This window comes from Triticum urartu, chromosome 5A, assembly GCF_056163025.1.
Source record: "Triticum urartu cultivar PI428250 chromosome 5A, HENAU_Tu73, whole genome shotgun sequence".
Lineage (NCBI taxonomy): Eukaryota > Viridiplantae > Streptophyta > Magnoliopsida > Poales > Poaceae > Triticum > Triticum urartu.
Genome location: NC_141877.1, coordinates 538,569,399 through 538,583,843, shown reverse-complemented (window position 1 = coordinate 538,583,843; position 14,445 = coordinate 538,569,399). Strand labels below are relative to the sequence as shown.

The 14,445-nt window shown below is 44.7% G+C and overlaps 1 protein-coding gene across 1 annotated transcript; it reads right to left on the bottom strand.

Moving 5' to 3' along the window:
* Positions 1–3,041: 3,041 nt before the first annotated feature.
* LOC147972620 (uncharacterized) lies at positions 3,042–4,199 on the bottom strand. The gene has a single exon (XM_087524409.1). The coding sequence runs from the start codon at positions 4,197–4,199 to the stop codon at positions 3,042–3,044; it is 1,158 nt and encodes a 385-aa protein (XP_087380535.1).
* Positions 4,200–14,445: the final 10,246 nt, after the last annotated feature.

Here is a 14,445-nt window from a genome sequence, read left to right as displayed (position 1 = left end):
ACACTCTGAGTAGCACTGGCTTCGTAGCAGATGGAGATCCCGAGGTTTTCACCGATCGCCGGGGACGTGCTGCCGTGGCAGTGCACGATCGACCGGATGCAGCACGTCAGTTCGGCGTGGAGCACCGTCCACAATCTGTCAAAATGTGTAAAGTTTGACTTTGCAGAAAATCTATATTCACTGCATTATGAACGGAGGGAGTATATTATATAAATTGTGTGTATTATTGCATAAATTGAAATTAGATATGGATTGTACTATAGGTATTATGGCGTATTGTGTATTTTGTGTAACAAATTGATATCTCTATCTGTATTACTCTTCAGATTCCATGGGTTTGCTTGAAAAATTATGTTTTTTTACTCCTAATGATCTTTTGGAACGAGAAACAACCAAGTACCTCTTGGTTCCTCGCCATCTCAAGCAATTTATATTAAATTGAATTGAATAAGATCATTTGACCCATATAAATTTTACTAACACATCCTCCATTCCAGAATACACTGAGTATTTAGTGACATTAGAACAAACCCTTTAGCCAAAATATAAATTATTAGTACGTAATTTTTGTGATACGAAATCACAACTACATATAAGTACTTCTGAGTATGAACCTAACAACATCAATTTTATGGCAGGTCAAAGTCTCGTCCTAACAATGAAACCTTAAATAAATTGTCTGAAGAAGGAAAACAAGTGGAGTTGAATCAGAGAGAATTTAAGAATCAGAAGCTAGTAATTTTTAAAGGAGTCGAATGATTGTGAGGGCATCACGCTCGTGCATGGCCAGAAGCCATGTCACAATTCCACTTGGCTCCATGCTCGAAACGAGGGATGCACGACGTCTAGGTGTGGTCAGTGGTTGGTGGAGGCGTGGAGTGTTAGCAAAAGCGGTGAGGTGGCATGGTCAAAGCACAATCAATGATGTGTACATATTACTTGGGCCAGGACCAAAGGCATAGTTCCTCCCCTGCTCCAAGGTGACGAATGGTTTCCTTATCTGGTGAAGGTCACTCCCAACCCTACTCCAGCCTGCATTGCGAATCCACTGCTGATGCAGCCCATGTCATTGCCGCCTCTGTCTGGATGCTCCCATATGACCACAGATTGACATCAACTATCTGTTGTGGAAAGAAGTACACGACTATGTTGTTGCAAACGCAAAATTATGTCAATCTCAGCTTCTGTTTGAAGTGCTTCTACTATAACTGTTGAGCTTATTTTATAAACTGTTGCAAAAAGGAAAGTACAAAGAGGTTGAAGTTATGTCTAGACGCATTCTAAAAACCTCCCAATTGTACCAAGGGAAGGTACAATACAACACTTTGATCGAATTTCTTATTTACTGTTTGCAAAGATAAAATTTTAAATTATTTTGAGTGGATTTCACAAAAAGCACGTTCCAAACTTTAAAAGATACCTCTTGGTTAATGGTGTAATTGTGCGGAGATGACTCCACCCACTAAGGTTAGGCATGGTTCTCCAAACAATCATTCCGCCAAAAACAGTAAAATACCAAAAAACACCATGTTTTTGCTAAAGTTATGGTTGTTCATTCAACTACACTAGTATATTGATTTCAAACTATGTGTTTGTATGATATGATTCATAGTACATACCTGAGAAACTCTTGGCTAGATAACTTCATGTTTTGTACAAATGTCAACATTGACCATCATTTCAAGGGATTCACATGTTTAATTAGCCCTATTGGACGTAAATGTTAAATATGCACATAAAGCTTTTGGTTTCAGGCCATAGTAGCAAATTTTAGAAGTTTGGGTTAACAGCAGAAAAAGAAGATTGATGTTCACCCGAAGAAAAAAAATACTATCAAATACTACCACTCCCTGCAAAATCCATATTTAACCGAGAACATCACAAGATCAACTTCGACATGCTTGAATAGTCAAACCACATAGAAAATATGTGTTCTCTTAGGGAAAAGTCGGAAAGGAAATGGAAATTGGTTCATAAAACGTAAGATATAGGTAGCATAACTGAGTCCAAACTGAATCTTAAAGTTCATGAACAAAGGAACTACGAAGTTGGTACTTGACCCTTCTTGTTGCATTGCACACAAGGCTCAGAAAGTGCTTGATTTCCATTGTTCGATCTTGAACCTTTCATTCATTAGCATGTCCTCCTGAAAATAATCATCAAATTTATAGTCAAAAAGTGATTCGAACAATTACTGTAACATGCCAAATAATGTGGTTACAAGTTACAACAAAATATACAACTAGTTTTAGATGAAAAAAATAGCTGGAAATTTGGACCATGAGGACAGTTGTAAGAGGTCGAGATCTTGACAATAATGTCTATTTGAAAAAGATAAATAGTTAAAACTGAATCTTAATTTGCAAAAACTAAGCAACTACGATCTTGTCGATGACCGTTGTTATATCACACATGAGGTAGTGTTCATGTGAAGTTTTCATCGTTTCGTGCATCAGCCAGTTGAATATATAAGTATCTCAACAAACGCTAGCTAGACCTAGGAAAAACATCGACTTTCTGAGTAGAAAAATACAATTAGTTCACAAATTCAGTGGACCAATTTCAAGTACCATTGAAAATCGCATACCGATATATCATATGCACTGAGTATAACATATCTACACTTTTTTTCAATACCCGTCATAATTAACTTGAGTACATGACATACTGGAGTTAAATAATCTATAAACCCTATCTAGAGGTTGAAAAATCATAATGACCATACACCTGTCCGGCAAATATATATGGCATCGTAATTCTTTCCTCACTTTTACCATTGATGGACTACCGATCTATCCAGCAAGTATGACATCTAATATTTTTTCGCCCGCGTTGACAGTAATGAAACAAACACATTCATCATGATTAGCAGAATAGCTTAACTAGTTACAATGAAAACCTACATGGAATAGTAAGACGGACAGTCTGATTTCTAGAATCTCATAGCCCCATAGATCAAGATACAACAGAAAACAACATCAAATAATGAACAGGACAGAGATGTACGTACCTTGTCTCCATAGATTTGGTTTCGGCTGAATCTAGCAAAGAGCGTCCGAAAAACCATGGACCTTTTTCTTATAAGTTAACAACTCCGGCCTGCCATTGGATATCTCCAACTTATGATCTTGATCCTCTTGACGGCCATCCAGATGCTCGGAGAAGTATACAGAATTCATCATGAGCCCCGCAATGCTTGCTGCACCATGGCCTGACATGAAGATATTTGACACGAACAGTGTCTGATGGCCAACATCCATCACTCTAGACCACATCCGTTTTCCGGCGAAGACATCGTACTTGTAGACCTGGGTGTGGTGGGTGTTATTCTCAAGCACAGTGCCAACGAGATGAAGCTTGCCGTCCACTTGCAGGTAGCTGCGGGGGCAGATCCATTCGGGCGGACTGAAGCATCTCCACAGCGCCGCCACACTCGGAGTAGCACCGTCGACGTAGCAGATAGAGATCCCGAGGTTTTCACCGATCGCCAGGAACGTGCTGCCGTGGCAGTGCACGACCGACCGGATGCGGCACGTCAGTTCGGCGTGGAGCACCGTCCACGATCTGTCAACCCCGACGCGACAGAAGGCGACGCTGAAAGATGAAGCAAGCTGCGCCATGGCCACGCAGCCCGCAGAGTCGGGCTGCGAGGATAGCACGATGTCGCGGAACAGCAGCTCCCTCATCTCGCTTAGCCTAATGGCACGCACCTCGTTGTAGTTGGGAGAGGAATGGACGACCCACCGTCCGTCAACGTCAATGGACAGTTTCCTAAAGCAGGCCGCCCCGAGTTTGTTGTTGGCCGGCGGGAGCGCGACGGTGACGCCAGTGAAGGGGTTGAGGAGCGTTACAGAGGTTGCCTCGTCCACCAGCGCCAGCCACCCGCGCGACGAGCCGCACAGAACCTTGCCTTGCAGGTCCGGGAGGTTGGCCGTGAGGATCTTGCCGTCGGACGGCCTGTAGAAGCTGGTGGAGCTGCCGTCCTGGGACTCCGGCAGCATCAGAAGGGGAGCGAAGCCCCCGAGCGGCACCGCGTCGCGCCAGGCCCTGCCGGTGAGCCGGAAGCTGCCGACGTCTTGGCCGGACGGGAGCCTCTGGGCGATGCACCGCAAGAGATCGGATGGTAGTTCGGTGATGCGACCCTGCTGCAGCCTCGCCTGCAGTCTCGGGCTTCTCCGAAGAGTAGAGGGCGCCGCCATGGTGTCGAGAGAAAGGGAGTGAAAGGGATCTCGATCGCCGGCTTGGCTGGTTGGAGGATGGGGAGAGCGGCGGATGGTCTGTGTCGGTGTTTTGATTTTCGGTTTGAGCTTTTTTTCGCCCTAGGCCGAGATGGCCGAAATTCGGTCATTTTCAAAAATTTCAGCTCAAATTTGACCAAATTTTGAATGCAATTTGACTTAAAGTTGACCAAAATTTAACAAATTTGACCAATTTCGGCCTAAAGAAATCCTTTTTCCGCCCCAGGTCTGAGGAGATCCACCTGAGGTGCCAGACAAGGTTAGAAATACTGCTGGCAGCAGCAGACCAGGCCGGAAAGTTTTGGAATTCATTGAATGCGCATTGAATACGGCGGGAGAGGATTGTGTATGCAGGATCGCGCCAAAGCATATCCAGGGGGTAAGTTGGAATGCATTGAATGCGATCGTAATTACTTGCAATTTCTGGCCTTCTCCGCGTTCCCTCTCTCATGTCAAATGCAAGAAAGACGTCCTGTGGTCTAGCAGCGTGGCCTCGCTAGCTACATCTCTTGGACTACTAGATGCCTAAAAAGGATTAAACGTGTTGATCAATTCTCGTTCTAAATCTTCAAAGTTGGATGAAAATCCAACGGTGGACCTAACGACCCATCATCCATCTTCCTCCTCGATCGGGGCAACCGTCACTGTTCCTCTCCTCCTCCGGATGCGCACATCTGTTTTCCTTCTATCTAAACCACACAGGCCATCAGATTTTTAGGGGAGCCCGCACACAACACTACCCACATCAATCAACCCTATTCCTCATCACTGCCGGCTACGTCGCAACTCGCTGCCGCTCGTAGCGCTGTCTCCGGTGAGGTCTTGGCTCGGTCTTGGAGGGGTTGCTCCTCACCGCCGCTTGTCACGTTGCCCTCATCTTTTGCCTCAATTGATGTGAAAAAGGTTTTATGTTCGGAATCAATTGATGTGAAAAAGGTTTTCAAGCATCTTACATGTTGCAAAACAACTATTGTAGAGATGTCATCCTTCTACCAAAAATACCAATTGAACACTCGTCTAAAGTAAAAATATGTGCACCGGTTGAAATCATCACTAGTAGAAAAAGGGACTTTTGTCCCGGTTGGTAAGGCCCCTTTAGTCCCGGTTTTCGAATCGGGACTAAAGGGTCGGTACTAATGCCTCTCCCCTTTAGTCCCGGTTCTTACACGAACCGGGACTAAAGGGCGCGGCCACGTGGAGCTCCACCTTTAGTCCCGGTTGGTAACACCAACCGGGACTAAAGGAAATTTTATGATTTTTTTATTTTTTTTTATTTTCAAATTTCTGAATTATTTTAATCTTTAGTGTGTAATCACCACCCCTCATCACTGCTCAATTTATCCTCTAATCACCCCTCATCATTCCAAATCATCTAATTTCCCGAACGGTCACCCATCCTCCCACTCCCCCAGCCTGAGCACGCTTAACTTCCGGGTTCTATTCTCTCTCGTTTCCAAGTCTGCACTTGTTGTTTTCCTGACAATAGTAAGATGTCAATCCTATTAACCTTCATGAATTTTGCTTGAGCATGAAGTGACACATTTCACTGTTTGAGTTTGAAACTATTGTTTTAAAAAACAATAATTATTTAGTAACACTAATATTTCTTGAATAATTAGTTTGACCATTGTTTGACCACAGTTTGACCAGATTTGACCAAAATTCAAAATAACTGAAATAATTATTTAGTAACACTAATATTCTAGAATAATTAGTTTGACCATTGTTTGACGACAGTTTGACCACTATTTGACCAGAATTGACTAGTAATTTTTTCGATTTTTTCCACTCTAAATCTTAAAAGCCCCGTAACTTTTTTTCTGTTAGGTTTTTGAGGATTTTGAAAATGTTTAACGGGGTTTAAATTCGGATGTAACTTTTCGAGTTCGTATGCAAAAGTTATGCCCATTTTACAAATTCCAGAGAGATTTTGCAAATAAAGTCGAAATTCATATTTGTAAATTTTCCCAACAAGTAGACCACATATCACATAGGAAACTTATTTTATTTTATTTTTTTTGACATTTCCATCATTTTCTTTTGTTTTTTCTAAAACTGAAAAGGCAGTCCCGGGGGGGTGTTTGAAAATGGGACCTTTAGTACCGGTTCGTGCCATAAACCGGTACTAATGCCTCAAAACCCATTAGTACCGGTTGGTGGCACCAACCGGTACTAAAGGTCTAACCTTTAGTCCCGGTTGGTGCCACCAACCGGGACTAATGGGCATCGCACCCTTTAGTCCCGGTTCGTGGCATGAACCGGGACTAAAGGGCGCAGGTGAACCGGGACTAATGCCTTAGCCGCACGAACCGGGATAAATGCTCACGTTAGTCCCGGTTCTTGACTGAACCGGGACTAATGTGAAAACTGCCCCGTGACCAAAGCCCTGTTTTCTACTGGTGCATATATCTGGCACGGGGCCTCAGATTTTTAGGGATTTATTTCTGCCTTTACAGCGATGTTCATTCACTGTGAAACAATGTTTGCGCATGTATGTGAGTCCATACGTTTGTACTGTGTTTCTACAAAAATTGGAGCTTGGTGTTTCACAAGAAGAAATTTGCAATCCTCCATCACAGATTAGTCCTTTTGGAACTTCATAAGAAGAAAACATAGATATATTATCACACATATGTATATTGACAATGTGTCAATCCAGCATTCGGGAGAATGACATACTGAAAGAAAAGTAGAAAATTTACCATACCCTACTTCCTTCATCTCAATATTGGTAATAACAGAATTAGCATCTTGTTGTTCTTCCCATGTTGTCGCATCTCAAAGCGACTCTCACAATCAGGATACTAATGTCCTTCACCGCATAACAAGAGTATTGGATAAGTGAGATCGGGAAAACCGGCTCCAGCTGTCCCTTGATCCAACGAGATGACAAATCATGGAAGATGAGCTCTTCGCGGCAATCTGCGGAGTATTCCCTGTTCCCATATCATACGGTCCGGCCCGGAGCGAAGATCTCGCCTAGCCGAGGTGGCCAGTTGAGTCGGCGACGAGGGTGGTGTGGCGCTAGAGACGAAAAGATGTGCCAACACGAAGCTCATGCCGGAACCGACTTGAGAGTTGATCTAGAATCTCATCAAGCCGTGATGTTCACCTAGCAGGACCTGTAAGGACTACCACTGTCAGAGATAAATCCGACAGATCCCTCGGTAGGGTCCTAGCTAGAGCACTTGACACGATGGTAACTGAGGCAAGGTTTTACACTAGTAGAAAACAGGGCATTGGTCCAGGCAAGATAAGAGCATTAATCCCGGTTCTATTACAAACTGGGACCAATAGGTGCATCACTCCCGGTTCGTGAGGCCAGGGCGCCGAACGGGCCTCGGGGGCCATAGGTTCTGGTTCGTCTGGCCCCTTTGGTCCAAGTTCCAGACACGAACCGGGACCAAAGGGCCTCGCTCCTGGCGCAGCCCCTTTAGTCCTAGATTAGGGGGTCCTCAGGTGTCCGGTCTATTTGATATGGGCCAGACTGATGGGCCGTTAAAGCGAAGCAGAAGACCACCTCCCATGTCCGGGGAGGACTCCTATGTATGTAGAACGGCAAGATTGGTGTCCGGGTGTAGTACTCCTTTCCTCTATGAACCGACTTTGTACAACCCTAGGACCCTCCGGTGTGTATATAAACCAGAGGGTTTAGTCCACAGGGATCATCAGAATAATCATAGGCTAGACAGCTAGGGTTTAGCCATTACGATCTCGAGGTAGATCAACTCTTGTAACCCCTATACTCATCGAATACAATCAAGCAAGACGTAGGGTTTTACCTCCTTTAAGGGGGCCCAAACCTGGGTAAACATCGTGTCCCCGTTGTCACTTGTTACCACTGATCCTTAGACTCACAGCTTGGGCCCCCCTACCCGAGATCTACCGGTTTTGACACCGACAATGGTGCTTTCATTCAGAGCTCCGTTGTGTAGTCATGAAAAGCAATCTATGGCTCGCCTTGTCATCAACAACGATATCACTTCTGGAAGGAGCCTAACTTCAGGACAGGTCCTCCAGCTCAGCGGTTTCATCATGGGTGCCTGCATGGCCATCAAGCCGATAGCGCCCCCCATGATCGCCAAACACCACCCCCACATCAGTCTCGAATACTCCGAAAAGATGGATCTGGTGGACATCTCGCCCCTAAACGAGCTGCTAGATCGCATCGCCGCCCTAGGGCTTTCAACGGACTATGATCGGATCGGGCTTAAACCTGACTAGAGGGAAATCAATCTCCCGCCAATCACTCACCTGGTAGCGGTCATCGAGGAACGAGCCGAAAACACTTCTTTCCCTAAATTAAGGACCAGCTATGTTCGGATCTCCGAACCTCTTGAGTCGGATACCCTTACTATGGATGAGATACCGCTTTCCCCGAACTCAGGGTCGGACATAGGTTGCGGAGAGCACTTGGATCTTCCCGGACCCGAAACGGTGACCTCGGAGATTTTACAAGCTTCATATACAATCTTGGGTCGGGAGTCGAGTTTTAGCCCACCCACCCACCACAATCAATACTCTCCAAGTAATTTAGGCCCTCCAAACATATGTGACCTAATGTATGTACGGCAGCAACCTCAATAAACGGGCCATCACTTTTGGACCAGGTTCCTACTTGTTAAAAATAAGATTAAAGATTGCTACAACGACGATGCAGTCTCGGTCTTTCATCGCAATTGTACCGATGAGGGAATTCGGAATGCCCTCGGCCGCTGTCGCATAAAAATTTTCACCGAACTATCACACGTAGTACGAAATTACTGCGCGATGGAAAGCACATGGAAGGCCCAGAAAAATCCAATCGGCACCTGCCGCCTTTTAGCAGTGCACTGCCCGGGCAAAACGGATACACCCTTACGAGGCATCTGACCATAAGCCCATCGGCAAGAAAAACAAACCTTTTGTGGGATACAGGTCCGTCCTTGATGAACTCCTCGACAAGCCATGTCCGATACATGCGACACCAAGCACAGACTCAACTGACAGCCTCCGAGCATGTTGGGTCCTCCGGCAGGTAGCTAAAAGTGGCGAGGCCATCCTCACCACTGCCACTTCAGAGAAGCACTCTCAGGAGGATGATGATTTTAAAGTCCTTACGGTCTTCGAGACTTTCTCCTCAAATAATCGGCGTAAGAGGGCACTTCGCGACCTCGCCGAAGTATACCAAGTAACCATAGTGAGCCCATGGAATGAAGCGGCAATAACCTTCACCACTGACGACGAACCAAGGGCCCGATCAGTCTGAGCACCCGCCGCTTTAGTTCTAAACCCAATTGTGGACGGCTTTCGACTTACCAAAGTGCTCATGGACGGCGGCAGTGGGCTTAACCTCATCTAGGAGGACACGCTCGACAAAATGCAGGTTGACAAAACACGCAACAAGCAAAGCAGTACCACCTTTCGAGGCATCATCCCGAGTCGACAAGCGTGATGTTTGGGGAGAATTAAACTTGACGTAGTATTCGGCACGCCTGAAAATTACAGGTTGGAAGAGTTTCTCTTTCACATTGCTCCCTTCAATAGCGCATATCATGCCCTTCTAGGGAGGGGTGCTTCTTCACGCTTAAAATGTCGGTGCCCAATGGAATAATCAGAGTTACGAGTGATCCAGATAAAAAAGTCTGCGCCGAAAACAAAACCGCATCCTTGGCCCTTGAGGCACTGTCCGAAGCCTTTGCGGCCGAAGAACTAACTCTTGGAAATATGCCCTAGAGGCAATGATAAAATGGTTATTATTATATTTCTTTGTTCATGATAATTGTCTATTGTTCATGCTATAATTGTGTTATCCGGAAATCGTAATACACGTGTGAATACATAGACCACAACACGTCCCTAGTGAGCCTCTAGTTGACTAGCTCGTTGATCAAAGGATAGTCATGGTTTCCTGACTATGGACATTGGATGTCATTGATAACGGGATCACATCATTAGGAGAATGATGTGATGGACAAGACCCAATCCTAAGCATAGCTCAAAGATCGTGTAGTTCGTTTGCTTTAGCTTTTCTAAATGTCAAGTATCATTTCCTTAGACCATGAGATTGTGCAACTCCCGGATACCGTAGGAGTGCTTTGGGTGTGCCAAACGTCACAACGTAACTGGGTGACTATAAAGGTACATTATAGGTATCTCCGAAAGTGTCTGTTGGGTTGGCACGAATCGAGACTGGGATTTGTCACTCCGTATGACGGAGAGGTATCTCTGGGCCCACTCGGTAATTGTAAGTGCATCTAGTGCCACCCCTAGTTGGTTTTGGAGTATTGACGACAAACCTAGTTGAGGGACTAATGTGTTTGTGAGAATTGCAGGATAACACAGGTAGAAGTCCCTCATTGATTTGGTTTTATTACCAGAGATGACCCCTAAAAATGTACGAAGACTTTGAAGACAATGGTGGTTTATGAAGATATTCATATTGAAGACAATGACATGAGAAGACTCCCTATGAAGCTTATGGAACTCGAAGACTTAGAACCTTCGTAGTTTTATTTCATTTATGTTGTGTCATAGGAATCACCGTATTGTTAAGTGGGGTCCAAGAGAACCAGTCAGAATGACTGAAGTGATGCCTAATTCAAATCCTATGTCTTCGAGCGAAGACTTTGAGAGAAAATCTTGTCCAGAGTCAGACAAGTCAGCTTTACTTGTAGCCCAAGTAAAGTTGCCGTGTGAGTTCAAAATTCGACCGTTGGTACACGTGTCAGTTCCTTAGTGACCCAGGGTCATTTCGGACAAATCAGGTCGGGTTGCCAAGTGGCTATAAATAGTCCACCCCCACAACCACAAACGGTTGGCTGCTCAGATTTCAGTGCACAGCTTTTGTCGTTTGAGAGCAACCCACCTCGAAGCCTTTGAAAGAAAAATTCCTAGTGAGGAGAAAAGCCCTAACCACCCAGAGCCAGAGTAAATTGGGCATCACTTAGTCTTTGTGTCTGTGTGATCTGAAGACTTATTACACTTGAGGACTGTGCATCCTCCAGACGGTTAGGCGTCGCGTTCTGAGCATCCAAGAGAAATTGTGGATTGCCAGTGAACGAAGTCTGTGAAGGTTTGGGAGTCTACCTTGAAGACTTACCTGAGTGATTGCGCGAGGTCTGTGTGACCTTAGCTCAAGGAGAAAACGGTGAGGACTGGGTGTCTTGGACTAAGTGTCCTTGACTGGGTGTCCGGGACTGTGTGTCCTTCGGTTTAAATACCTAGCCGCTCCAACCAGACGTACAGTTGTCACAGCAACTGGAACTGGTCCAACAAATCATTGTCTTCAACGTGTCACTGGTTTCATCTTCACTTCCTTTTACTTACAGTTATTCATTGTGAAGCCATTGCATGCTTGTTTTATCTTTTGTCTTCACAACATGAATGTATGATCTGTTTGGCTTCATAACTTCTTCCTACCTGATCCTTATTACACTGAAGCTGTTTGTCATTGCGCTTTCACTCTATTGAATACATGACCATGGCTGGCCTAGTGTAATCTAACTTCCGCTGCATAGTAATAGGCATAATCTTCACTGTTTGTCTTCATAACTCTCACGTTTTGAAGACTTTCATAAAAATCGCCTATTCACCCCCCCTCTAGTCGATACTACGCACTTTCAATTGGTATCAGAGCAAGGTGCTCCCTTGTTCTGTGTGATTCGGTTTAACCACCTGGAGTTTTAGCTATGTCGACTGCAGGGATAATCAAAGTCTCCGCTGCGTGCCCCGTCTTTGATGGAACTGAATATCCCTACTGGAAGAATAAGATGCGCATGCATCTTGAAGCCATTGACGTCGACCTATGGTATGTCGTCGAGAACGGCGTTCCCAAGGCTGGAGAAGGTGTCACTGCTGCTGATGTCAAGAAATTCATTCAACTGGACTCTACTGCCAAGAACATCATCTGTGGTCATCTGACCAAAGTACAGTATGGCCGTGTGAGTGCTTTGAAGACATCCAAGCTGGTTTGGGACTAGCTCTCCAAGGTCAATGAAGGCATCTCAACTCAGAGAGATCAAAGAATCAGTGTCCTTCGCAATCTCTTCAACCGCTTCAAGCGAAATGACAATGAGAATGTCCAGCACACATTTGACCGGCTCAGTGACATCACAAATGAGCTTCAAGCCCTCGGCGCCACTGAGATCACCAAACATGAAATCGTCAAGACGCTGCTGAGATCACTTGATAGTTCGTTTGACATCCTGGCCCTGATGATTCAAGAACGTCCTGATTTCAAAACACTCGATCCATCTGACATACTGGAGAGGCTCAACACACATGAGTTTCAGCTTTCTGAGAAAAGAGATATCTATGGTCCAAACTATGGGCGAACTCATGCCTTGAAGGCAAAAGCTGCTTCCTCATCTGAAGAAGAATCTGACAGCAGTTCTGATGATCCTGAAGACATTGGAAGGGAACTTGCAATGCTAGTGAAGAAGTTCCAAAAATTCACCAAGAAGAAAGGCTTCAGAAAATCTTCACGATCAAGCTCAAGGAATGATGAAGCTTCTGCTCATGACTACAAGAAGAAAACATGTCACAAGTGCAAGAAAACTGGACACTTCATCTCTGAATGTCCACAATGGGACAATGAGAACAGAAGGAAGAAGAAGAGCAAGGAATATGATTCTGACGACAAGAAAAAGAAGAAATATTCAAAGTCTTCTTCCAAGTCTTCATCAAAGTCTTCATCACACAAGAAGAGCTCATCTGGCAAGGCACGTGCGTTTGTTGGAAAGGAGATGGATTCAGAGGAGGAGTCCGCATCTGAGGAGGCAGAGGTGGAGTCTGAGGAGGAGTCTGATTCTGGCATTGCGACTCTGGCTACAGCATACGTCGCCAAGTCCATCTTCAACACTGAAGACAATGACTGCATCACCGACACCGACGCAAATGACAAGAACGACTCCACTCCTACCTACTGCTTCATGGCACGCGGTGCAAAGGTAAACACACGCACTACTCGCTATGAAACATCCAGTGACGATGACTCTGAATGTGATTCAAAACCTAGCTACAAAACACTTGCTAAAATTGCAACTGAACAACAAAAAGCTATGGAACATATTCAAAAACTGTTAGACAGAAGCGATGATCTGTTGGGTGCTGAAATGACTCGATCTGAATCCTTAATTGAAGACATAAAAAACCTTCACGTTAAGTATCAGGAACTTGAAGATCGTCATGATACTCTCTCAACAACTCATGAAAAGCTTTCCTATGACTATCTTCAAAGGAAGCAAGAACTTGAGAAATTGAGGGTGGCTCATGAAGATCTTCAAAAGGAAAACGAGTCACTTCGTGCCGAACAGATCAGTCCCGCTCAGGAAGGATTTGAACCACCATGTCTTAAATGCATTGAGCGTAATAGTGCTAATTCTGTTGCTGAATATTCCACTGCTACTACTGTTCCAATATCTTCAACTGTTGATGTGGCAACTAACCCCTCTGCTGAGGATACCACTGCTATTGCTGATGAGAATGCTAGGTGGAAGACATTGCTTGAAACAGGGATGTACAAAAGTCTGAAAGGGCATCAAACATTATGTGATGTCCTTAAGAAGCAGATTCTGAACCAAAACCCTAGGAAAGAGGGTGTTGGGTTCGAGAGGAGAATTAATGCAGATGGCTCTTACTGGAAACCTGAGCAGTACCCCAAAACCACATGGGTTGCTGCAAAGGAATCCTTAGTAGATCCATCCAATCTGTCTGGCTTCACTTGTGCTAACCCAATTATCATTGATGAATCCTTTGATGCAAACTATAAAGTGTTTAAGAATCAGAATGGTGAAGTGTTTGCCAGGTACATTGGTACTAACTGCAGGAATGGACCGCCTATGAAGAAGATCTGGGTTCCGAAAACATGTCTGGAAAATCTTCCTGTGAATGTCTTCATGACACCTCACTTGAAGAAGACAAACCTCAGACCAAAGGCTTCATATGGTCCAAAGGCTTCATACAGACAGAGGACTCACCTGAGTCACACTAACGCAAATGTTTTGCAGGGAAACCATACTCAGGCATATGAATATGAGAGCGGTTCATCGAACCGTCATGTTCATATGACCAAAAATTATTCTGCTTATGCCTATGAGTATTATTGTCCCCCTGCTAGACTGTTTGCTAAGGCTTCAAAGCCAAAATTCTCAGATGCTGCACTTAGACTTATAGCTTCTAAGCCACCCTTGAAGATGTGGGTGGTTAAGAAAGCTTAACTCTCTTT